The sequence below is a fragment of the Pongo pygmaeus genome, chromosome 4 (assembly GCF_028885625.2).
Source record: "Pongo pygmaeus isolate AG05252 chromosome 4, NHGRI_mPonPyg2-v2.0_pri, whole genome shotgun sequence".
Classification (NCBI taxonomy): Eukaryota; Metazoa; Chordata; class Mammalia; order Primates; family Hominidae; genus Pongo; species Pongo pygmaeus.
The window spans coordinates 98,589,356-98,617,000 of NC_072377.2; the positions used below are offsets into that span (position 1 = coordinate 98,589,356).

General features: G+C 37.8%; 2 protein-coding genes across 27 annotated transcripts in view; one reads left to right on the top strand and one right to left on the bottom strand.

Annotated features, from left to right (window-relative positions):
- Positions 1 to 4,156, top strand: part of SLF1 (SMC5-SMC6 complex localization factor 1) — a 92,001-nt gene extending 87,845 nt beyond the window's left edge. For all 13 annotated transcript variants that reach the window (XM_054489415.2, XM_063664994.1, XM_063664996.1 and 10 more), the window contains one exon: positions 3,821 to 4,156. The gene's annotated coding sequence lies outside the window, so the exon portion shown is untranslated. The remainder of the gene's footprint in view (positions 1 to 3,820) is intronic.
- MCTP1 (multiple C2 and transmembrane domain containing 1) overlaps positions 1 to 27,645 on the bottom strand; it is a 609,877-nt gene that overhangs the window by 6,991 nt on the left and 575,241 nt on the right. For all 14 annotated transcript variants that reach the window (XM_054489419.2, XM_054489418.2, XM_054489417.2 and 11 more), the window contains 2 exons: positions 4,010 to 4,119; positions 79 to 188 (listed from right to left, as the gene is read on the bottom strand). In XM_054489419.2, coding sequence (XP_054345394.1) covers positions 79 to 188; positions 4,010 to 4,119 — 220 coding nt within the window. The remainder of the gene's footprint in view (positions 1 to 78; positions 189 to 4,009; positions 4,120 to 27,645) is intronic.

Consider the following 27,645-nt stretch of genomic DNA (forward strand, 5'->3'; position numbering starts at 1 on the left):
CAGTGTAACTCATCTCTTAAACACAGTTTGTTCTTAGCAGCTAAGACAGTTTGGGGGAGTGGGGGAGGCTTTACTTACCCCAGACAAGGACAATGTATCTCAGCGGAATGCAGTACAGGATGACAGTGAACACACAGAGGGCTACAATGGCCAGCCAGCTTAAGAATGGGACGGTCCAGTTGAAAGTACTGAATGGGAAATTAACACATCAGCAATCTGAGTACTTCATACTTTTTTCATATATTAAAATACATATGATTCTAACTTGGGACCTAGTTAGTCTGCATTTCTCTCTGGAATAGATTCCAATTGTAATAGTTATCAGAGGACGCAGGCTAGCCATAATCTGCTCAGTTCCATGAACACAGGACCCAAGTAAAGAGTCTTGCTGCCACCTCCTCCAGATTGTTCCAGGTGACTTCAGAGTCTAAAGCCATTGTGCTACTTGGGTGACTCCCCACATGAAAGAAGATCTTTATTTTTCTGCTGCTAAGACTAGTACCCATCCTTGTTTTCTCTGGCTCTTCAGAGGGGAATGCCCCTGGACCCACCATTCTTCCTTCTATCAACTCTCAGTATTCCCCACATTGGGAATAAAATGTTGCCAGCAACTCTTGGTAGATGTAACTCTTACATGGTTGTGTAAAAAATCCTCTGAATGTTAGAATTCCTTAAACTACTCACTTGTCCTACCTCAGCTATGTTTCAAATAGAACTGGAAATCAGGAAAGAGGAATCAAACAGCCTTGCAAAAATTCACCTCTTATTGCCCTTCTTCCCAGAAGTACATAGATAATTAATAAAATCAGCATTGCTTACTATTATCTCTCATGTACTCCTTGTGAAGGACAGCATTCTGGCAAAAGTAATTGGTAACGTAGAGGACTGGGTCAGAGAAGGCTGCAAGACTCAGTATTGACAACAAGACATGATAACAAATGGAAACGAGACCAATGAACAGAAGTAGAAGTTACAAAAAAAAAAAAAAAAAAAAGTACTGAGGAGATGGGAAGGAATTTACTGAGACAAAAAGGGAAAAGAAAAATGAAGACAAAGGCAAAAACGTTTTTAAAAGTAGAAAATCAGGGAACTGGAACATGGGAAGAGTATAATCACTTAAGGCTTTTTGTGTGGAAGCCAGTCTGGTACTTCTTAAGAGTGTGCCAAAATTATAAAGAAAATAGAAACACTGTGTAGAGCCTCCAGGGTTGGGCATATAAATATATCACCATTTACAGGCATACCATTGCATTCTTTGAAATTTCTCCTAAGTGTTCATCCACTAAAGAGGAACTAACATATCATGTCCTCTGACCCTTTAGCATGAGAGCCAAGAAGTTAGCAGATTTGTATTCAAAGCCTCGATTCTGTTATGTGGATTTAGCTGAGTCAACCTCTCTAACCCTCTCTCCATTTATAAAATGGGGATAGCTTTTATTCTGTCAAGGAAGACTGGTTGTGATGGTAACATGTTTATGTGAATCAAGATGAAATTATTATAACTAATCAACTCAAGGAATCTCATTTATGGCACTTTTTTCTTATGAGACAGTGAGAAGGCCCCTAAGACACTTCAGCAAAACATATTGTTCATGTGGATAAATGTTAGTGTTTTTTTATTTCTTCTAATTTCCTGGTGTTGTATGTTGTACTTACTTGAGGTGAGTTTTTTTTTTTTCAGGGCAATTTTGACCCAATAAAGGATGATTGCTAAAAAGATTTTCTTCTATACAATGCCTCAGCATAATACTTAGGAATTAGTTTTTCCTTAGCTTTGTGGCACGTAGCTTGCTTTTTGTCTCTCTCTAGGTCAAAATTGTTTCCTAAAATTTTTTTTCTACTAAAACAGCCAATGTTGGGTCAATCTGGTTATCCTATTTTCAGTAATCCTTGGGGTCTGGCTTTTCTGTCTTTGTCTTCTTCCTCTTATGGTCAAGAGTGAGCATCTGTAACTCACCAGGTAAAGGATCATGCCTTCCCTTCCTGATGGACACCTGTGCCTCCCTTGCTTCTGCTTGCTTGTGGAAAGAACAGAAGGCTAAGGGGATCTGCTTGCTTTCCTGTGGCTCAGCTCAGAGTCATCCATCACACGACTCCATGTGTGAGGGCACTGGCTCTTCACTCAGAAAACCTTCCTTCTGGGCAGCCCCACTGAACAACTCCCTGTGTTCTCCTTACTCCTATGGAAGGATAAATGGCAAAGAATCCCCACCAGTGTAGCTGTTAGAAAAGGGCAGTTTTATTTTATTTTTTTTTTCTATTTCTACACTCTGCATTATGGAATCTAAATCTAGAATATGATCTTCCCCCAAAAAGGGATGCAATTCAAGAAAGTTCTGGAATGATTATTTAGTAACAAGACATGGTAATTATAGAGCCCTTTCATTTTGTGCTTAAAGATTGCTTCTGAGTCTGCTTTCTGGGTAGATGCTTTTAATTCCATGTGACCCCAGGAGAATTTCTCTTTCTTTTTTAGCATCCAAAAGATCATTTTGCGGGAGAGATGGCTCCTCCAAGACTCACTGGCTCCTGTGCCATATTCCTGTACCTTAGCATAGGAAGTTCTACAAAACCCAGGTTTCCCCAAGGCTGAACCACTGCCAAGATCTGGTCATATCCCTCAGCTAGTCATGTTTTCCAGCCAAGCATCTGTTCTGAGGCCTTCTACCACCGAGAGTTACAAAGGAGTTTCTTCCTCTCAGGCATTCACTGCCTGATCCATGGTCTTTTGGTATAAATGAGATGTTTCTGTCAGGTATCAGCACACTGTGTACCCCAGATAAAAGACAACACTCAATAGGGAAATGCCCCAAATTGAGGGCTTCATACTGTTTCAGGGAATAGCGTGTGGAGGACAGGTAAACATTCTTGGAGATGAGAGGAAGAAAGAGAGAGAAAAGATACGGGAATAGTCTTCAGAAGTCCAAGACTGAATGTTTCCTAAAGGCACATCTGGGAGTGAGATGGAGGCTGTTCTGTCTAATGTAAGAAAGTGGAAACTCAGCACCTAGACATGTGGAAATATACAAAATAAAATGCATTATCCCTTACAACATGAAAGGCACGAGCTGAATGACTCACACCTTTAGTTTAAATAATTTACTTCTTTCAAATTCTATGTATGCCCAAGGATTCAAATCTGTAGAAAACTGGCTATGAATAACAAACAATGAATAGATACATTATACTAGGAAAATAAAGGTTTGTCCAGAATTTGGCACCCCTTGTTGAATAGACCATTAGCAATCATTGTGTAGGCCAATTTTTACATAATTTAGAAGTATAAGGGTCTTATTATATCTTCTAACTGATAATTGCTGTAAATACACCTTTTTAAAAAAATTAACAGTTTAGATAAAACACATAAATATATAAGAATGTAAGTTTCTTAATTTTGCATTAGAGCTCAGTGAAGCTATATTTATTTTAAAAAGTTAAGGAAAAGGGATTCTGTTTTTATAATTTTAAAAATTGTGTGCATTTTCTAAATGACAGAGCATTAGTTTATTGATAATTATGGATCTCAGCTATTTAAATATAAACTTGAAAAAAATATTTTTGCAGGGTACCATAAATATAATTTTTAAAAAAATTTAGTGTCGCTTGATGAAAATATAACTAGACCAATAATAAAATACAGGTGTATCTTAATTACCTGAAGTCCTCATTTAGCTTGGTTTATTTTTTTCCTATCACAATTTCATATTCCGTTTAAGAACAAAGTCTTTCACAGTGAAAAATGTGCTAAAATTTAGGACGGTGTTATTTCTTCAAAGCTACAAGTATGACTTCTTTCCAACCAATATGTTCTAAATTTCAGGAAGGAAATTGACAGAACTTTCGTAAAGCCAAAGACTGGCAGAAATAAAGTAAATAATGATGAAACTGAGCAATAGAGCACCCAGAAGGAGTGTCCCCTGCCAAAAAGAATGTGGCATTTCACCCTCCGAGAAACAAATGGACACCTTATCCCACAGAAGAACGGGGCTCACATGTCACCGTCACTCACTTCTTTATCCTTTCGCCAAAGGAAGCCACTTCATCTAGGATGTTCTGGACACTGACACATACCTCCTGGATGGCATAGATTTTATTTATAAATCCCTTTTTTTCACTGTCCTAAAATGCAATAAAAAAGAAATTCTGTGTGAGTAAAGGTATTCTTCATTGCTTGAATTCTTTGTGTTGTCCCTCTGTTACATTTTTAAACTTAAATAAACTTCATTTTCGTGTGTGTATAAATGGATAATTGGAACCCATGAAAATGTCAGGATTTTAAGGAACATGAGGAGGAAGGGGACCCAGCATCATGGATTTGTGCTTGTAAAGATGGCTGCAAAGCAAGAGCCTCGGGTTCCTTTGCTCTTGCCCTGATGAGCAGAAGAAACATTTGGGGGAGGAAGGTATAAGAGAGAGGGGAGGTCCCAGAATTACCAAACCCGGATTCTACAGTGCTTCTGGATCCACCGAGACACTACTTAGCGGACCCAGTTTCTTGACCGCACCGCCCATAAACCCAACTTTTGTTGTGGCTCCAGATATTTCAGCAGCAGAGAATGCTGGATGCACTTGAGATTTGTGAGCAATGAAAACTACAAAAAAAAAAACACCACCACCAAAACCTGGAATCCACTATGTGGATACTGCTTAGATCATATACAAACTAAGGCTGACCACCTTCTTAAAAATAATAGTCATATATTTTATACAGTAGTATATGTGTATTAGGTTCTAACTGAACATTTTTTTCCCCTTTTGGTGCTTAGTTCATTTTAAAACATACTGAATTTAAGCAAAGCTGGTGTGCTCCAGGTAATGAATGGGTAGAGATTGAGCATTAAAGCACCTAGAGAGTGGTGTGACCCTGGGAGAAATGTGCATATTTTGCAATTTTAGACCCAAAGGAAGAAACAGTGGTGGCCTTTCACAATTGAAAATTCTGCTTAGTAGCCTGGCATCACAGGCACTTGCCTAGGCTGTTTAGTGGAGACCATCCAACCCTGATTCTATGACTCCATTCCTCCATGCCAGCTTGAATATCTATGGAAATGTAGATCCAATTTCATTACTTTAACTTCTTTTGAACACTTGCACACTATGCCAGAACACTTGAGACCTCATGTGGCAGTCAGTGCTTGCTGAAAGCAGCCAGGAAGCTAGAATAATAATGTCATGTTGCACATTTACATACTGACTTTCATTTCAGAAGAGTCTAAAGCACTCTACAGTGTGAACACTTGGCCAGGGCTGGCATCCCGCCACCTCAGAAACTGCGGGCAAGTGAATGACAGATGTGTGTGCCTCCTCCAAGGACAACAGGGTACACTGGGACCAAAGACATGGAGGCCAGTTTTATAACGATCTTTGTTATAAATACCAGTTACTTAGAGCCTTAATTTTAAATTTAATTCACATGGGAGAAATTTGTCTATTATTCTTCTTGCTTATGCCAAAATGGATTGTCAATTAGATGAGACGCATAAAGCTTAATAACAGTATTGGGAACAGCTAGTTAGCTACTCAGGGTTCCCGACTGTCTTCAGAAGTCACCATTCACTTGTCATGACAGACATTGGTGCATCAATTTATCTTTCACACTCTCCAGTAAAAAAAAAAAAAAAAAAAAAAGTTAGTTTCACCTATACAATTGTGCACGTTAGAGTAAAATGAATAACCAGTGGTTTTTTCCTGTTCCTTTCAAAACTACAAAGTTGGTCTGCCCCAACTGTGTGTCCCTTAGTAGTATTCTCATCTCAAGCACCAGCTAAGTTCATTTATGTCTATGAAGCAAAGTACTCATAAATATTTAATCACATACAGAAAAAGTCAAACGAGTTGAAGCATGCTGGTTGTACAATGAAAGTCCATTGAGAATGTCTTTAAGCTCAAAATTATGTGAAATAATATTTCACAGTAACAATATATGAAATACCTAGGTAAAACCTCAGCAGGAAATTTATGAAGTGTATAAAGTTTTTTTTTTTCAGTTGAATATATAGGCTTAATGAAATTTCAAGCAAATCCTAATGTTTAGAGTGGAGAAAACGGGGAGAACTTAATCGTGTTTCTAAAGTTTGTTGGACAAATAAATAGGTAACTATAGCTAAGAAATGTTACAAAAGAGAAATCATGAGAAGGCATTCAGTGTACCCGGTATTTAATTAAAATGAGATTATGGGCATCAAAAGATTAGTATATGATAAGGTGCCATGCACAAAGGAAATAAGGAAGTATTGTTATTGGGTAGTTGTGTTAACTATTTGGGGAAAGTTATGTTAAATCCTACCTAAAATAGACATTCACAACTGAGATAGCCAAAATCTATCTTAATATCTGCCTCAAATAGCCCCAAATACATTCCATATTAATGTTAAGAAGTTAAAAACAATATCTACCATAATCAAGTTGGCTTCATCCCTGGGATTCAAGGCTGATTCAACATACACAAATGAATAAAGTAATTCATCACATAAACAGAACTAAAGACAAAAACCACATGATTATTTCAATAGATGTGAAAAAGGCCTTCGATAAAATTCAACATCCCTTCAAGTTAAAAACTCAATAAACTAGGTGTTGATGGAACACACCTGAAAATAATAAGGGCCATTTATGACAAACCCACAGCCAATATCATACTGAATGGGCAAAAGCTGGAAGCATTCCCCTTGAAATCTGGCACAAGACAAGGATGCCCTCTCTCACCACTCCTATTCAACATAGTATTGGAAGTTCTGGTCAGGGCAATCAGACAAGAGAGAGAAATAAAGGGTATTCACATAGGAACATAGGAAGTCAAACTTTCTCTTTGCAGATGACATGATCCTATATCTAGAAAACCCTATTGTCTCAATCCTAAAGCTGATAAGCAACTTCAGCAAAGTCTCAGGATATAAAAATCAATGTGCAAAAATTTCTAGCATTCCTATACACCAACCATAGACAAGCAGAGAGCCAAATCATGAATGAACTCCCATTCACAATTGCTACAAAGAGAATAAAATACCTAGGAATACAGGTAACAAGGGAAGGGAAGGACCTCTTCAAGGAGAACTACAAACCACTGCTCAAGGAAATCAGCGAGGACACAAACAAATGGGAAAATATTCCATGCTCATGGATAGGAAGAATCATTATTGTGAAAATGGCCATACTACCCAAAGTGATTTAAAGATTCAATGCTATTCCCAAACTACCATTGACATTCTTCACAAAATTAGAAAAAACTTCTTTAAAATTCATATGGAACCAAAAAAGAGCCCGTATAGCTAAGACAATCCTAAGCAAAAAGAACAAAGCTGGAGGCATCATGCTACCTGACTTCAAACTATATCACAAGGCTACAGTAACCAAAACAACATGGTACTGGTACAAAAACACACATACACCAATGGAATAGAAAAGAGATCTCAGAAATAAGACCACACATCTACAACCATCTGATCTTTGACAAACTTGACAAAAACAAGCAATGAGGAAAGGATTCCCTATATAATAAACAGTGCTGGGAAAACTGGCTAGCCATATGCAGAAAATTGAAACTGGACCCCTTTCTTATAAAAAATTAACTCAAAATGGACTAAAGACTTAGATGTGAAACACAAAACTATAAAAACCCTAGAAAATCTAGACAGTACCATTCAGGACATACAGGCAAAGATTTCATGACGAAAACATCTAAAGTGAACATTTTGATTTGGTTGCAATGCAACCAAAGCAAAAATTAACAAATGGGATTTAATTAAACCGAAGAGCTTCTGCACAGCAAAAGAAATCAGAGTGAACAGACAACCCACAGAATGGCAGAAAATTTTTTCAGTCACTCTGACAAAGGTCTAATATCCAGAATCTACAAGAACTTAAATTTACAAGAAAAAAAATCATTAAAAAGTAGGCAAAAGACATGAACAGACACTTCACAAAAGAAGACTTATTATTTTTTTTGACACAAAGTTTTGCTCTTGTTGCCCAGGCTGCAGCGCGATGGTGCAATCTTGGCTCACTGCAACCTCCGCCTCCCAGGTTCAAGCAATTCTCCTGCCTCAGCCTCCCAAGTAGCTGGTATTACAGGCATGTGCCACCACACCTGGCTAATTTTTTGTATTTTTAGTAGAAATGGGGTTTCACCATGTTGGCCAGGCTGGTCTCGAACTCCTGACCCCAGGTGATCCACCCGCCTTGGCCTCCCAAAGTGCTGGGATTACGGGCGTGAGCCACTGTGCCCAGCCCAAAAGACATTTATACAGCCAACAAATTTATGAAAAAAAGCTCTACATCAGTGATCATTAGAGAAATGAAAATCCAGACCACAATGAGATACTATCTCATGCCAGTCAGAATGGCTATTATTAAAAAGTCAAGAAACAATAGATGCTGGCGAGGCTATGGAGAAATAGGAATACTTTTACACTGTTGGTGGGACTGTAAACTAGTTCAACCATTGTGGAAGACAGTGTGGTGATTCCTCAAAGACCCAGAACCAGAAATACCATTTGACCCAGCAATCTCATTACTGGGTATATACCCAAAGGAATATAAATTATTTTATTATAAAGATACATGCACATGTATGTTAATTGCAGACTATTCACAAAAGCAAAGACATGGAATCAACTCAAATGACCATCAATGCATAAGTGATAGACTGGATAAAGAAAATGTGGTACACATATACCATGGAATACTATGCAGACATAAAAAAGGAACTAGATCATGTCCTTTGCAGGTACGTGGATGGAGCTGGAAGCCACTATCCTCAGCAAACTAATGCAGGAACAGAAAACCAAACACCACATGTTCTCACGTATAAGTGGGAGCTAAACAATGAGAACATATAGACAAAGGGAGGGGAACAACAAACACTGGGATCTGCAGGTGGTGTGTGGGGAGCAATGTGGGGAGGGAGGGCATCAGGATAAATAGCTAATGCATACAGGGCTTAATACCTAGGAGATGGGTTGATAGGTGCAGCAAACCACCACGGCACATGTTTACCTATGTAACAAACCTGCATGTCCTGCGCATGTGTCCCAGAATTTAAAATATAATTAAAATTTTTGACCGGGCGCGGTGGCTCACGCCTGTAATCCCAGCACTTTGGGAGGCCGAGACAGGCGGATCACCTGAGGTCAGGTGTTTGAGACCAGCCTCAATGTGGAGAAACCCCGTCTCTACTACAAATACAAAATTAGCCGGGCGTGGTGGTGCATGCCTGTAATCCCAGCTACTCAGGAGGCTGAGGCAGGAGAATCGCTTGAACCTGGGAGGCAGAGGTTGCGGTGAGCCGAGATCACGCCATTGCACTCCAGCCTGGGCAACAAGAGCGAAACTCCGTCTCAAAAAAAAAAAAAGGAAAAAAAATTAAAATTTTTTAAAAAGTTAAAAGCAAAAATGAATTATAAAAAGACAATACAGGGAAGTTATTTACTGACCTTGGAATAGGAAAGAACATTCTAAACATACAAAAAGTAAAATAAATTACAAAGGAAAATAATTTATAGCAACGGTTACATAAAATTTAAAACATGTCAAAAGTCATAAATTTAAAAGGCTAAGTGGGAAAAAAAAGCAACAAATGCTACAAATGATGGGATGATATTTCTAAAATAGTAAACATCTGAAAATGTTTTAATTGCATTTTTGTTTATAACAAAAAGACTAATAGTATGTTGGATGAGATTAATTATAGTACATGCAATTGATAGATTATGAAATCAGAAAATATTTAGAAAGAATATATAATGACATCAAAAACACTTATGATCTAATATATATAGTGTAATCCTAATTTATGTTTAAAATGCCTATGTTGGGGAAAAAAAGGATGAAGGAGATGCATCAAAATATTCCAGTAGTGGAAGTTTATCTTCTTCATACCTTCCTGTAATATTCAAATTGTTTGCAATTCATATTTTACTTTTGTAATAAGAATATTTCCCCAATTTTCTTTAATATTACCAAAGGAAGATGGTTAGAAGAAATAAATGAACTGGCACTTGGCTTGTCTATTTGTTATATTTTTATAAGCTATCTTAAATTATTTTTGGAAAGAAATGGAATATAAACAGACACTCATTAAGTAGTGTAAAGTACTTTTCTCATAATTCATCCAATACTCACAACCATCCTACAATGTAGTTATTTTTCTCCAGTCTACAGAAGAGGAAACTGAGGCTCAGGAAAAAGTGACAGAACTTGGGTTGGGACAATGCCTGGCTAACTCCAGAGTCTATACTCTATAATAACGATATGACCTTCCTATTCTATCCAGGAAGGTTTCAGTTCCTACAAAGAATTCCTTTGAGATAAAGAAAAATGTTTTGAAAATGTTTCGAAAATGCAGACACCATAATCTAGCCTTGAGAATCATCATAGAGCTAAAATCTTGAGCAAGAGAATGAAATCCAGAAACTTGATTTGAAGGTAGAAAGTGAAAGATGTGTTAGAAACCACCACATTTAATGTCAATAAGGTAAGCAAATATTAAATGCAGGACCTTCATTAATAAGATGTGTCACTTGAGGCATCTGTGAAGAAAATTTTTAATAGCCACTTTAAAATCCAAGTGCTGATGTATGATTATTGGCTAAGGATTTTTAAATATTCGCTCATTCTTCATTTGCTTTGTTACTACTGCACTCCCAGTCCACCACCACTCCCTTACCCTCAACTGCCAAAAGACAAAATAAGATGGTCTATAATGTTGGCACAGTTTTGAAAAGCAAATGCTTTGGGATAAAATTTTCATTTTAAAATCTGTCATCAAATTCTATATTCTTTCATTGTGGTCTCCAACCAATGAAGTAATTACTCTTTATATACAGTATATGACCCAAACCTGCAATGGATAATGGAATTGCTGTGTTGCATTCCAATATTTCATACTTTTTTCAATAATGTTCAATACTTTATTGTAGAGAATAAATTGGTACATTCCTTTATTGTTGTTTTTGCTTTACTTTATAAAGCAGCTTGGATGAAAGAAATATCATAGAGTAGTTAATCACCCAGTCTTGGTAGTGACACTGTTCTGTTTTTTTTTAATGCATTATTAAGGTTTCTTTTGAAGATGAAAAAAAAAATACCCACAACAACAGCTATAACCATGAATCTGAGAATATGTGAGATTTATATTGCACAACTATTTCTAATGATTCTATACAATATTTCTTAAAGCTCTCTTACTAGGTTTTAAATAGTCCCTAAAACATCACTAACTGTAAAAGTTGAAGTACAGTGATTCTTTAATATATGCCTATTTTACTATGACATATTGCAACAGAAAGTTAACTAGATTCTTCCAAAGAAGTACCTACCACCTAGTTTTGAGATATTTAAGAAAATCTAAAGACCTAAATAATCAATAGGCATACCTGACATATTCAAAGAATCCTAATTCATCGACTTTCAAGCCAAAATGACAGATTCTCCCCTTCATTGAGTCTGTTCTGAATGGGAACATGAAGCCAAAGTGATAGACATCGGGGTGAATATTCTGGGACTGGTTTTTCCTGCCGAGCTGCGTCCTAGCTTAGTCATTAATACATTTAGGAACCCTGCCATAGTGGTCATTGTCAACCATGTTGAGAAGTTATCTGTTGAACACCTGTGCTGTATTAATCAGAATTAGCAGGTATGTGGAATATATTTGCTACAAATATTACTATCATAAAATCAATGTTATTTCACTTCCTAAGGTGAGAGAGTGTCTTAAGAGAAAGGGAGAGCTGTTAAATCTTATGCTACGATAATGAACATAAAATGGAACTATATATACCAGGGCATATGGTCACCTTATTATTTCCTGGAGGAAGTATTTGGATTTGAGATACCTTCTATCCCAAAGAGCTAATTAATCTTTATCATGATTTTGCTTCTCCTTTAAAGTCTTGCTTACGTAACCTTTGGCAAAAGGTGAATGGTAAGGTTGATATTTGCTATGAGACATAATTATTTATTATAGTTTACCATTGATTGGAGCTCTTCTTTGGACAAGTATAGACTCACATAGCACGATGTCTAAAATTATGTTTGGAATATGTTTATGTTTCCCGTGATGGATGCTAAAGATGGTTTTGGTGCACTACTTTCTCTAGTTCACTTAGTCACGTGCTATGCAAAATAGACTTCCTCTCAGATCTATAATTCTAACCTATGGAAAATACATTAGATGAGAAGTATGGAGTGGATAAAGGCACAAAAAGAAGTGATCAAATGTTTTCTCTGTGCCAATCTTTCTTCCTTTTCAGATATTAAAAAAACATGTTTCAACCGGAAATCTAGAATACTGAAATTCGCAGCAGTTTGGCAATTCAGAGTCCCTTGGCTACTGAATCTTATCTAAGTGTCTTACTCAGTTCTTACTGTATCGAATCTTGTGCAGTTTACTTGGTGCCTTGCCTCTCCTTCCTGATATTAGCCTTGAAAAATAGAAACACTCTATTGAGACACTGAAGTACTCAGAGTTATTTAAGGTTAACAGGATAAATGGACACTTTTTAACAAGATAGTATATTTTTCTCTTAAAACAGTTCTCAAACATATTGGCTTATGTTAAAAACAAAATTTTGAGATATTAGAGGGAATTCTCAACTATATGAAGCATTTTATGCATGTTTAGTTTTGTACCAGGTGACTCAGTGTTAACTTGTCAGGGTCTATTTTAGAAAATGATGGTAAATTCTTTATAATGTTACACTGAGATTTTTTTTCCCTTCTGCTGACTTGGCAGAGGTTTTTTTTGTTTTGTTTTTGCTTTTTTGCAGAATGAGTCTTTACCTCGTTTTAATATTTGCTTCCTCTTTTGCAAGGTAGCCTTATGCTTTTCAGAGCTCATGTCTACTACATAATTTGTGATAGCATTTAGTTGTGCTTTACCTTGTTGGCTTAATCTTATACATGTAATTTGCATGCAACTTTAAAGGTGATTGTAATGTAAAAAGAATTCGCAGAGAAATATACGCTGGCCTAGACAATGCAAACAACAGGCATTTTAAAGTGGCAGCTGGCACTCTAAATGTTAAAATAAAAGCCAGGAAGGAAAGAATGGAAAAAAAAGAAAAAGTGAGGAAAGAGAAAGAAGGAAAAAAGAGAGAGAGGAAGACACAAAGGAGAACAGGGAGAGGAAAACACGGAAAGAGATCCTCGAAGAAGATGAGAAGACTGAGAAGTTGACTATGAGGAAGGGAAGGAAAATGTCTGTGGTCAGAAACACAAATGACATAAAGTCAAGACAGAAACAAAACTTGCTAACCATATTAACTTCTAATTCAACAAAAATTATTTGTAAAAGGCTGTACATAAAATATTTTTTATTAAATGTAAATAAACCTTACAGCAAGCATCCAGCAATACAGATGGACTTGTTGTCAGGAGGGAGAGTTCCCTGGAGCCAAAGACTGAACAACCCCCCAACTTTTGCTTTGAGATGAGGTCTCGCTTTGTTGGCCAGGCTGGAGTGCAGTGGCTCCATCACAGCTCATTACAGCTTCAACCTCCTGGGCTCAAGCAATCCTCCCACTTCAGCCTCTTGAGTAGCTGGGACCACAGGTGTGCACCACCACGTCTGGCTAATTTTTTTTTTTTTTGGTAGAGACAGGGTCTTGCTGTGTTGCCCAGGCTAGTCTCAAATTCCTGGGTTCAAGCAATCCTCCCACCTTGGTCTCCCCCAAAGTGCTAGGATTATAGGACCACCACACCCAGCCAAGAAAACCCTTTTTAACTGTCCTGCAAATATAGTCAACCCTCCACACAGTGGGTTTGCATCCATCGATTCGACCAATGGGCAGTTATATCAGAGACTTCAGCATTTACAGATTTTTGGATATGATTTTGGTATCCATGGGAGGTTCTGGAACAGATCTCTCAAAGATACCCAGGGACCTGTATTTGAAAGATCTTTTTTTTTTTTTTTTTTTTTTGAATTTTCTGTACTTCTGTTTTCTTATTTTTTTATTTTATCATTATTATACTTTAAGTTTTAGGGTACATGTGCACAATGTGCAGGTTAGTTACATATGTATACATGTGCCATGCTGGTGTGCTGCACCCATTAAGATCTTAAAAGAACCTTATCAATATCAATATCAAAACCTTTGACTTAATTGCCCGGCCAGCAGGCAGGAAAAAGGGGCCTTATAGATTATCCCATCTCAGGCTTTTGTCCCAGAAGTTCTGCTTTCAGATGGACTCCAAGTGAAAGGGCCAAAGAGGACTAGTTCTAGGCTAACTCTGATAGAAGCCACAAAGAAGCTGTGAGGCTGAGGCTCCCAAGTATCCAGAGATTTAAAAAAATAAGTAACAAAGGCTACTTTCAACCAAGATAACACAAGTTTTGAGATAAGAATTTGTATGCCTCACAGGGTTTTCTGTAAAATCAAAATGAACAGATTGTGGAAAGGTTTTGAAATGTGAAAGCATGTGAACCTGTGAATTACGTTGGAAATAAAGCACAAGAAAATGTGGAAGCACACTCAGGATTAGAGGTCACTGCCTGTCCTTAGACCTCATTTGAAAAGAAAAGAAAAGAAAAAAAGAAAAGGTGAAATAAGATGTTTACTAAAATCCCTCCTGGTTAGGTTTACTCATTTTACAGATAAGATAAAAAGGACTGTGAATAGTCTCTGCCCTTCAGAGTCAGTTGAAAGCTTATTTGAGAATAGTTGGTGGGTGGAATTTCTCCTGCTCTTTCTACAAGCTCAGTAGTTAAAGCTTGAGTGAGAATACCAAAGCTTGAGTGAGCTCAGAAACACTGAGCTCGTTTCTGAATCCAGATAGCAAATGCTGGGCTAGGTTTTTTGTGTGTGTTTCTTAAATCTCAACTTCTAATGAAAAAGTTGTAGGATGTACCTTTGTTTTTTAAAAAAAAACTTCTTTTGAAATTGTTTACTTCATTTTCAAATATGTGTTTGAACATGGTTGAAAGTTCAAATGCAGAGCTGAGAAGTCAGTTGAGAGTTTAGAGAAGGCGGTGGGCACTAGATGACCATATTTAGAAGATGAGTAGATTTCTTAATAACTGGCCCTCTTGCTAAGTATGGTTCAAATGCTGCTTCCATCATTTTCTTAGCTAGGTGATTTTGAGCAATTTATTAACTTCTTCATCTGTAAAATGAGGATAATAATTCAACCTACCTTCGCGATGGTTATAAAATTAAATTAGTTTAATCCATTAAAGCCATAAAATCCATAAATATCTGGAACATAGGAAGTGCTTGGTAAATATTAGTCATTAATATTATTAACAATTTGAAGAGACTGAAAGAGGAAATCCTACAACACTTTTAAAAGTTAAATTGTATTAAATCTTAATAAAGACAACAGAATTTTATCCTTTATATCTCAGGAATATTATGTCATGCTTGTAAAACTTCTTTGTCATATGTATCATCAAATATGATCCTTACAGCTATCACACGAGGGTGATGGATATTATTCTCATTCCCAGCTTGAAGAAACTAAAGATCAGTTGCCTAAAGATCCCCCTCAAACTTCTGCCTCAATTTCTGCTCACTCTCCTTGGGTGCCTCCAGTTGTGTTTGTTCTCATCTGAGATATGGGACTTCAAAAATGGCACCTGAGCAGAAAGTTCATTTGTTTACAATATTCCCCACCCACTGGAAGTTGTATGTCCTCTGAAGGCCACTGGTTATACTCATAAGATGCATGCCTTTTATCATGTGATTTTATCTGTTAATGCTTATTCAGTTAAAACTATCAGAATCAGCTGTTCTTCAGTAAGCCTCATGGCTGAATCAGCGCCAGAGTTATTTAATCTTAAATAGCACAAGTTCTGTTGCTAATATACTTACTAGTGCAGTTTTTAACCAAAGAAAGATTTCGATTCTTTTATTATGAATATGTCTTTTGTATAAGTTACGAAAAGTCATATACACAAGGTATGGGGCCCGCAAAGTTTTTTTCTTAAATAGATTTGTTATGAAAATAATCACATCTTTTATAGGACTTTATGGCTTATAAAGCATTTTTAATTTATCTTTCCACTTGAGGTGGCAGGGTCATATGGTTCCTCCATTTTACAGATCAGGAAACTGAGGCTTGGAGAAGCTAAGTTTTCATTACTAGTTAAAAAGAGTTCCTGGGACTATAACCCATCTCTCATGGTTGAAATTGGGCTCCTTTCAGGTCACTGTCAAAAAGTTGTTGAGTCCCATATGGTATTTTTTCGGTACATTGTTTTAGATATTTAAACTTGGGTCTTCCCCAAAACTAACCTTGAGTTATAATCAAATTGTGTGAGAAAAGAATCATATTAGTATTAGAAAAACAATGCTCTTTGTGACATCTCCACAACCAAGTAAGGACTGCTTTGTGAAATCCAGAGGCTATTTTTCTTTACAAATATTTTACAAGACAAACTTATACCTTTCTAAAAAGGCACATCTGTTGTAAATTACTCCCTTACAGAAAGAGAGAATCACCATCCCTTCTCCCCATCTGAGCTTAAAAGAGATTTGTTGACATATTCTAAGGCTAGCATAGACAAAACAGCACAGGAAAGAGGAGGTGGTCAGCAGGACCAGGGTTCAGCTTTGCTTAAAGTAATTCCACATGCCCCATGACCATTAGCTGTTTTTTATTTCCTACTCCAAAGATCCATAGTGAAAATAATCTGGGATAGGGAAAAGTTGCACTTATTATTTTTTTTCCCCAACAAGATGCTGTGTTAGCAAATAGAAGATATGAGCCACCTTCAGCAAACCAAGGTCTTTAATAACCCGTTTTTCAAACACTACTGGTATTTCCTTTCCAAACAAAGATGGACTGTGACTGGAATCAATTTCATCATTTGTATGGTTACAATTGCCAAGTTTCTGGAAATAATCGCCATTTAAATACTGGATAATATTTTTACATGAAGCCAACAACAGTTTTATTGCTATTTAATTTCCATGATTTGTTTGTTTGCTGTAAGTCTTCAGTGTCTGCGAGCATGACGTTTGGGGATAGGGAACAGTCTTAAGAACAAATCAGGATAAAAGCAATGTCAAAGTCATGTTAAAGGCCTGACTTGAATCCACCAAACGAGAAATTAGCATTAGGAAAAAATGATTTGCTCCACCATTTTGGGCTTTTATTTCTCAATTTCCTTATAAGCTGCAAAACAGTAACATCATCCACCACTTTCAGACCTTGGCATAATGCAGGAAACCCAGAACAGGACTGAGAATTCAATTGTCCTCCTTAAGATAATAGAGTTCTTCAATGAAATTCAACAAAACATAGCGCAGATGTCAGTATAAATAAAGGGCCTGGCAAATTTGAGGGGAACTAGGCCATCTCTCTCTATTGATGCCATATGTAGCGCATACCTGAATAACAACTTAAGTGTTCTGTGGGATGCTGCTGATATATGGGGTAGGCCTGTCCCCTAAACCCCTTCCTTACTTCAGAGTAAATCACTAAAACAGGCTCATTCTGAGGTCAACCTGGAAGAAAATTCCAAAGGCCTACTTTATTCAGCTTATGATAACGTTGGTTACTTAGTGGTGTGGATCATGGTGCCTTTCAATTTATTTGAGGGAGAAAGGGCAAGAAAAAGATGAGAATCAATTTCAAAAGTGGCTCAAATTCTTAAACTAGGGATGGCTATTGGTTTAACAGGATAAAACAGTCTTAAGAACAAATCAGGATAAAAGCAATGTCAAAGTCATGTTAAAGGCCTGACTTGAATCCACCAAACGAGAAATTAGCATTAATAAAACAAGTTCTTTAGAAATGGTAGTTTACGTATCTGCATCTTAAAATTCTGCATTTACAATAAAAGTGGGACGGGCATGGATTGAGGCTATGATGTACTTTCCTGGGCCTGTCCTAATCAAGCCGAGGGATGTTGTAGGCTTAAATCCTGTTGTGCATTTTACGAGCCATGTGACCTCTCAGATACTTGGTTTTCTCTTCAGTAAGACAGAGATCATATCTACCCGATAGAGTTGATGTGGGAACAGAATGAAATCATGTGTGTAAAGCAACTGGCATGCTAATAGATACTATATAAATACTAGTTTTCTTCTCACCCACTGTCTTTCTTCCCAAAGGGTAATATTTTCATTTTTTCTGCCTGATTTCTCTCTCATTTTCTTTCCCCCCCACTGGCTAGAGTTTGTATTTAGGGGCCTGCTTATCATTCACTTCATTCATGTCATCTCTTCATTTGAGTAGTATTTTGTTTAGCCAAATCTCAATTCATTTCTTTTATTCATTTACTCAATAAATATTTATTGAACACCAACTACATATCAGACACTATTCTAGGCTCTGAGGATACTGGGCTCTGGGGATACAATGATAAGCAAGATAGCACCAAGCAAATACATGGATAAATAAACAAAAACAGCAGATAGTAAAAAGCGCAATGAAGAGACCTGAAATGGGTACATGGGCTGGACAGTGACCCAGTGGGTCAGTGAGGGCTGCTCTGATGATGAAACTCTGTAGTTGCGAACAGTTTTGGTCAGGAAAACAGAAACTACCCTAAGTATTTCAAACAAAGGGAATTGAACACAAGGAAGTAGCTACACAGGTGATGGAAGAATTGAGCATCAAATAGAGTGTGGCAGACATGAGCAACGCAGAAAGCCACTAGCAGAGGGACGTTACTGAAGCCCAGATGATGACCTCATGGACCAACTGTGTGGCAGGAGTGGCACCATGGAGCGGGTGCTTGGCAGTACAATATTTGGGATTATGGAGGGATCTGTCTGGTGGAGAGCTGAACCACAGAGGAGACCCAGTCACCTAGTCACTCCTGGGTAATGTCCCCGAAACCAGGGAAACATATCAAGGGGGATGAGGGAGAATGAGAGAAGAGAGAGAATTGTCCTGTTTTTTTCCTTCTTCCCTTTTCCCAGTCTCCTTCCAGTATCTCCCATTGGCCAAATCCCCAAAAGAATGTGATTTGCAAGAGAAGAGTAAGTGAGGATCACCTGGAAGTATACAAGCAAGAACCAGCACAGGATCACAATGATGGGAAGGAATTAACCAGGAGAAGTGCACGTAGTACAAATGTGCTAAGGCAAAATACAAACTCAACTTGCTTGAGGAAACAAAGGATGCCTGAACATGGTAGCCAGTGAAGAGGGAGCACAGGACGACAGAGAAATAGTGCCACAGAGGGAGGCTTGTAACCAGAATGAGGAGTAGAGACTTTATTCCAAGCATGATGGGAAGCCATTGGAATGTTTTAAACAGAGGAAGAACATTACATTTTGTTTATTTGTTTTGTTACTAGCTCTTACACAGAATAATTTACATTTTTAAAATACCACTTAGGTAGAATATACTGTGTGGGGAAAACAAGATAGTTAGGAGGCTACTACAGTAGCCCACAAAAAGAAGATAGCTTAGACCGGGGTGGATATATTCGGGATGTTTTGAAAGTGAAGTCACCATAGACATATTACTAGATTGAATGTGGAAACCAAGAAAAACAGAAATCAGAGAATTGCTTACATGTTTGGCTTGAGCAACTGGGTAAATGAGACTTAGTTTTTTGAGACAGGGTCTCACTCTGTCACCCAGGCTGCAGTACAGTGATGCAAACATGGCTCACTGCAGCCTTAACTTCTGGGCTCAAGCAATCCTCCCACCTCAGCCTCCTGAATAGCTGGGACCACTGGCATGTGACACTACACTCAGCTAATTTTTTATTTTTTGTAGACGTGGGGTCTTGCCATGTTGCCCAGGCTGGTCTAAAACTCAAGCAATCCTCCTGCCTTGGCCTCCCAAGGTGCTGAGATTACAGACATGAGCCATCACACCTGGCCCAAGCTGATTTTACTGCCCTAGGGAAGAGTGGAGCAGGAGCAAGCTTGGGAAAAGGGCAGATGAAGAGTTGTGTTTGGGCTGTGAAGAAGTATGAGGTGCCCAGTGGACCTTTTACCTCAGTCCTGTTTGTGCCGAAGATTCCTGCATCAAGTAAGGAGGAGGAAATGTTCTCAATGGAAACCAGCAAGAAACGGTAACACAGAGACAGGTTTTAAAGCCATGCCTTACAGAAAGAGGAGCTCATCGGACATCTCATGAAAGTACCCCTGGCAGTTATCTGTAACTTGCCCTTTACCCATTCTTTGAGGCCTGTTCTTCCTTGGTAACACCCTATTCCCAGATGTTTCAGAAGGAAATCTGAAGTAGATACTTGTCACCATTTGGGAACTTCTATAATAAAATAAAATCATAAATACTCTTGAGTTCTGGATCATAGTTGTTAGCATCTCCAGCCAAAGAAACAAACACACTCCACACACACACACATTGCAGAACAACTTGACCAATATAAAATCAAGTACCTCTGTTAAAATGTAAGAAGACCTTCACTAGGAAGGAATTGGGAAATACTGCCACTGCAAGGGAGGGTGATCTTACTTTTACTTCTTTTCTTTGAATATACATTCCAGGAAGACAAAGAAAAAAATTTCTTTTGGTTTAGTTTCTTGTAGAGCTTAATAAATCTCTACATACGTGAGGGAATTTAAGATTGTTTTGAGTTTAATTTAGGATTGTTTTGAGTCTAATAGGGGGAATTTAGGATTGTTTTGATAATGTGGCCCAAGACAATTCTTCTTCTTCCAGTGTGGCCCAGGGAAGTCAAAAGATTGGACACCCTGATTCTAAAGGTTTGTGTATTTCTTCTTAGAATTCTATTTGCTTAATACATTTAAACAATTAGTCTTGAATTTTTTAAGTGTTTAGACTACTGCCTAGTATGTAGTAAGTTCTCAAAAATGTTACTTATTAACATTTTATTACTATTATTTGTTACTGTAATTATCTGAGTGCTGAAAGATATATTACAATAAATATTGACTTTTCCTACCTGATTCTTGATGTTTCTGTGATGTCAGATATACACAAACGTTTAAATGCCTCTGTTTATGAATGCTCCCTGATTGTAAGCATGAAAGTTACAACAATCTGCTCTTCCTCAAACATACTGTGCAGAGTTGATAGAAATTATTTTGAACCTTCTGGTTTGTGTGACTTTTTGGCACATCTACCAGTATTATGAATTAGATGATTTATCTGAGCCAAACTGCTGCTATGTAGAAATACAAATAGAAATACCATTCTGCAGACAGACAGATAGCTGGGGAAAACAAAGACAATGTTATAAATTGACATTAAAAATTTATTATTCACTTTATTAATCTAAATATCAAAACTCTAATTTTTACATTCTTGTTTTTCTATTTCTGAGAATAATTTAGATACTTTTCTTTAGTAAATGGGCATTTATTTGTTCTTTTACCTTAGGAGAGATAATGGGCAATATTCAATTAAAAATGTAAAATCAGTGATACCAGGTAGCATTACTGCTGTCAGGTCATTTTATAGAAAGCTACCTAGTGGCAAATGTCCTGTGAGTTTCATCAGGGGAAAAGTTAGTTTTTAGCAATTACATTTAAACATGGTTTTAAGAAATATTAAAAGACAGTATTGTTACATTCCACAAAGGATTCATTGACAGGCAGTGTTAACAGTGCAGATTGCTATGATTTTATTCTGCTAGGATACAGTGTGCATCCATCTAAAGCAAGCTTGTCCAATCCATGGCCTGCATGCAGCCAAGGGTGGCTTTGAATGTGGCCCAACACAACTTCGTAAACTTTTCCTAAAACATTATGAGACTTCGTGATTTTTTTTTTTTCTTAGCTCATTAGCTGTTGTTAGTGTTATTGTATTTTATGTGTGGCCCAAGACAATTTTTCTTCCAGTGTGGCCCAGGGAAGCCAAAAGATTGGAAACCCCTGATTCTAAAGGTTTGTGTATTTCTTCTTAGTACTCTATTTGCTTAAAAAATTTAATAAACTTTTTAGCTGCTTAAAAAATTAGTCAAATCATTCTGGTGCTATAGACTGAATGTTTTTGGTCCTGCCCCACCCCCACCAAATTCATATGTTGAAAACTAATCTCCAATGTTATGATATTTGGAGGTGGGGCCTTTGGGAGGTGATTACATCATGAGGCTGGAACTCTTATGAGTGGGATTAGTGCCCTTATAAAACAAATCCTAGAGAGTTCTTCCGCTCCATTCTGCCATGTGAGGACACAGCTGAATGACAGCTGTCTATGGAACCAGGGAACAGGCTCTCACCACACACTGGATCTGCCAGAGTCTCGATCTTGGACTTTGTAGCCTCCAGAACTGTGAGAAATAAGTTTCTGTTGTTTATAAGCCACTCAGTCTATGACATTCTGTTACAACAGCCTGAACAGACTAAGACACTTAAAAACTTATTCAAATCATTCAGGTATGGTTTATAAAATTGTTTTTATATATTAAAATTTTATGCCTACAGTGTTTAAATTTAAAGCTGAAGTTTGCATAATTATTTAGAGTAATTTTATCTATTCCAAATATGGCAAATTTTATCATTCTCATCTACTTTATTATTTAAGCTAGTTGTGTTAGAGAGTGTTAAAAATTATTTGGAACACATGTTGGAAAATCACTTTCAAAGTTACTATTTGAAAAAAATTTTAATGCAGCTAAAGTCAGAGAACAGGGAGAGCAAAGAATTTTCCATTAGATATCCTGCTTTATCTTACTTGCAAGAATTATATGAGTGATGAGGTATTTCTCAGGGCTAGAAGGTAGACATCAAAAGGTTTGTGGCTTTAGGCAAATATCCAAAACTCATACTAATGTAATAAGTTATCCAGTGTCCTCAAGCACAGCAATATGATCAATACAGGATTTCCATCATCTTTCCTTAGAACAAAATTCTAGAGGTCATAAAGTGGGTCTGTGTGTATTTTGTATCAGCACAGCATAGGTGCTAATCGCTGGGGTCTTAGGATGGTCACAAGTAATATTCCCTTCTCAAATCAATAAAATGGGATAATCCATATCTTAAAGGAACATTAGTTAGGATTAAGGAAAATATCTGATTAGAAAAGAAGCCCCCTTCCCTATTTCCTAGATATGTCTGTAGTCACCAACTTGGAAAAAACAAAAATCACATCTAATGTTACAGAAAATACCTCAGTATGGCAGGGCACCAGTGGCTCATGCCTGTAATCCCAACACTTTGGGAGGCCAAGGCAGGCAGATCACAGGGTCAGGAGTTTGAGACCAGCCTGGCCAATATGGTGAAACCCCATCTCTACTACAAAAATTAGCCAGGCGTGGTGGCGGGTACCTGTAGTCCCAGCTACTCGGGAGGCTGAGGCAGGAGAATTGCTTGAACCCAGGAGGCAGAGGTTGCAGTGAGCCCAGATTGTGCCACTGCACTCCAGCCTGGGCGACAGAGCGAGACTGTCTGGAAAAAAAAAAAAAAAAAGAAAAGAAAAAAGAAAATACCTGAATGCTTATACAACTCTGTTCAATCAAATAACCCCAATTCTAGTTCTGTGATCTCTCAAACGTGTAGAGTGATATTGTAATTAACATTCAAATTATCCCTTCATGTACCTCCAATGCGCACTAAATGTACCAGCTGCCACTTACATACCACCACCACCATCCTTTCCAGAATTTCTGTGAGCACTGCTGATCAAACGCAAACACTCGCTGGTACTAATTAAAATAGCTGTTCATTCCTCTATAGACAGACATGGCATGAAAAGCATTAATATTTTTTAGGATGCAGTCTTATGTATTGTACTTCTTTCCAATCATAAAGTAATAACTCTATTGTGGAAAACTTGGAAAATAAACACAAACAGAGTAAAAAAAATCTCTGGTAAACATTAACATTTTAGGGTATATCTTTCTAGTATCTTTTCTACTTATTAATCTTTGTGTTACTGTTAATCATGTGGTTACTATGTGTCAAACACTGTGTCAGATGATGGGATTCAATGAAGAAGTCAGGCCTGATCTGGAATCTATTATATTGAACATATACATTTGTTGGGCCTAAAGCAATTCTCCCACCTCAGCCTCCCAAGTAGCTGGGACTATAGGCTTGTGCCACCACACCTGGCGAATTTTTGTATATTTTGGAGAGATAGGCTCTCACTATTTTGTCCAGGTAGGACTTAGACTCCTGGCCTAAAGCAATCCTCCCACCTCAGCCTCTCCCAAAGTGCTGGGATTACAGACTGAGTGAGGCATCATGCCTAGCCTCTTTCTTTCATTTTTAAGGCACAAATAGTAGCATATGATAAATATTTCCACGCTTTTTTTTCTTATTTAACCATGTTTCTTAGAGATTGTTCCATATCAGTGTTGAAAAGCTGCTTCATTCTTCCAGCTGCATCGTGGCCTATGGTATTGATGTACCATTATTTATTTAATCCGTTTTCCCTTAATAGATGTTTAGGTTCTTTATCAGTTTTTTGCTACCACAAAAAAAGTAGTAGCAAAGAACACCTTGTCTATGTGATAATTGACCTGTGTGAGTGTATCTGTAGTATAAACTTCTAGAAGTGGAATTGTTTGGCCAAAGGATTTGTGTTTTTGTAATTTTGGTACTTACTGCCAAATCGCCTTCCAAAAGAGATTGTACAGTTTCCACTCCCACCAGGAGGACACGGAGTTACCCATTTCCTTGCCAGGTCGTATCACAGACATGCCTTCTCTTTTCCATGTATTTTCAAGACTACTTGGAGACCCAGACTAGTTGCTGTGGGGGCTCCATAGTGTCACTTTTTACACTTTTAACCACATTATTTGTCTACATTTTTGGTTTTTGTTTTTGAGACAGGGTCTCAAAATAGTTTCAACCTCCTGGCTCAAGCAATCCTCCCATCTCAGCCTCTCAAGTAGCTGAGACTACAGGCGTGCACTGCCATGCCTGGCTAATTTTTTTTTTTAAATAGAGACAGGGTCTTGCCATGATGCCCAGGCTGGTCTTGAACTTCCAGGCTCAAGAGATCCCCTTACCTCAGCCTCCCAAAGTGCTGGGATTATAGGCATGAGCCACTGTGTTGGGCCTACATTATGTTTCAGATTAAGTGATATTCATTTTGATTTACAGGATTGAGTACATAATATACATTAGATAAGAGAACAGTTTTACTCTATATAAATGGCCAAACCAGTTGAGTATTTTCCAGTATAAGAAGGTCATGAATAACTTCTAAACTACTGATAGACTAAGTAGAATTTTTCTTAAGTGCCAATTTCCACCAAAATTGCTACACTAAAAGAGACTTTAAAATATTATTTGTGCATTATATCTAAGGTATCTAACTCGATAGTATGTGTGAATAAATGTGTCTATTTTATTCCTTTGGATGGGTTATCAAGCAGGGAAGTCAAGACAGTAGTGTAGAGAAAGGCAGTACGGCAATTGGGTAAAGTACACAGGCTATAGAGCCAATCACCTTGGGTTTGGACAGACCTTGGTTTCAACCCGCTATCATTGGTTTTGGACCTTGCTAACCATTATGTATGTCCATGTGTACCTTACTTATTCCATTCAAACTTCAGCTTCTTTATCTCTAAAACATGATTAGTAATACTTGGTTATTCGAAAGATTCAATTATACACAATAAATGGCCACCTCAACCACCACTATCACTTACAATATTGCTATGGTAGCACAGTCTGAAATTCAAATATTTGATCTTCTGGGTGCAGTGGCTCATGCCTGTAATCCCAGCACTTTGGGAGGCTGAGGCAGGAGGATTGCTTAAGCTCGGGAATTTGAGACCAGCCTGGGCAACATAGTGGGAACCTGCCTGTATGAAAAGAAACTAGCTGGGCTTGGGGTGCATGCCTCTGGTCCCAACCACTTGGGAGGCTGAGGAGGGGGAATCACTTGAGCCTGGGAGGTTGAGGCTGCAGTGAGGCGAAATTGTGCCACTGCACTCCAGCCTGGGTGACAGAGCAAGACCCTGTCTCAAAAAAGAAAAAAAAATTTTTTTTGGATCCTTTTCTGATATGCATTCCCATGTTTATATAGATAAATAAAGGCAATGCAAATATAGATTAACTCTGAGAACTTAGCGTAACCAAAATCACAATCTTGAATTAACCTTGAAAGATTAATACCAAAATATCAGCCTCTTTCACACATACATACACACACACCCTTGTGTGCATATTTGAAATGGGAGACTGCAAGAAACACAGATTCCATGAAAATCTCTGTGTGAACTCCTGAGTCATTTTCAGGAGGTAATAGAGGTAAATTCTGATTACCTAACTGGCAAAAATACACTATGTAGTTGTATTTGATTTACTGAGATAACATGGAGAGGACACTGCATTATTTTTTAACTTGCAGAAAAAGTTCATCAACTCATTGAGAGTCTTCTCTGCACTTGGTACCATGCCAGGCATAGGATAGAGAGCTAATCCCAACAGACATGGAGACCCTGACTTCATGATGCTTACAGTCAAGTGAAATTTTTCTTTTCTTTGGAGACAGGATCTTGCTCTTTAAGTCAGGCTGCAGTGCCGTGGCAATGATCACGACTCACCACAGCCCTGACCTCCTGGGCTGAAGCGAACCTCCTGCCTTAGACTCCGGAGTACCTGGGACCAAGGCATGTACCACCACATCCAGCTATTTTTTAAATTTTTTTGTAGAGAAAGGATCTCACTATGTTTTCCAGGCTGAGGTAAAATATTTTTATCTCAGGGAGGGAGGGAGGGAGGGAAACAGTGCAAGTAATATACTTTTGCTGGGCCTCCTGGTGGTAGCAGAAACACTGTCAGATAATGGTAGTATCTAACATATTGGGGCACACATCTAAGTAGAAGAGATAGGCTCTAACCCAGAGCAGTAAGCTTAGATATTAGAATAAAGCATAATTTCAAATTCTAAGCACCCAAATAGTTTGATGTCATTTATTACCAAAAATTCTTGTCACTGTTTGAATACTAAATAGGGATGTTTCTTGAGTGAGTACTGAATAGAAAAAATTAAAATAGGGAGTCCTGTAGTTTTGTTTCAATAACTCCAATTTATACAGGTTCTTAAATATTTGCAATAACCATTACTGAGGAATAGTTCCATTTCCTCTATCAACAACCAGTTACATAAGTTATCAACTCTTTACTAAAAGAAAATCTAATTTGATTCGATTAGAATTACTTTTTTTTGAGACAGAATCTCACTCGGTAGCCCAAGCTGGAGTGCAGTGGTGCGATCTTGGCTCACTGCAACCTTTGCCTCTGGGGCTCAAGTGATTCTCCTGCTTCAGCCTCCCAAATAGCTGGGAGTAGAGGTGTGCGCCACCAGACGTGGTTAATTTTTTTGTATTTTTAGTAGAGACAGGGTTTCACCATGTTGCCCTTGGTGGTCTCAAACTCCTGAGCTCAGGTGATCCACCTGCCTCGGCCTCCCAGAGTGCTGGGATTACAGGCGTGAGCCACCGCACCCGGCCAGAATTTGAATTCTTAAAACTAGCTAAATGCCATTCATCAGAAGCGGAAACAGCTAATCTCAAGCCACGAATAATGCGTGCTCACCACCTAGTGGCACTTGTGGCAAACTGCAGGTACATTATTCTTAAAACAGTATGTTCTGCTAATTTAATTCATGGGTAACATTCAGAAGCTTTACGGATAACCCTCATCTTCTAGTTAATTTATGAAGTTTTAGCCCCCAGAAATTTGGAAGAATAATATATTTTGAAATTCCTTTTCAATCCCCACTGCACCATCTAGATCGGACCACCCTTGCCTTATTGTTGTGGTCCTGATTGGATTCTCCACTGTCTCTTAAGAA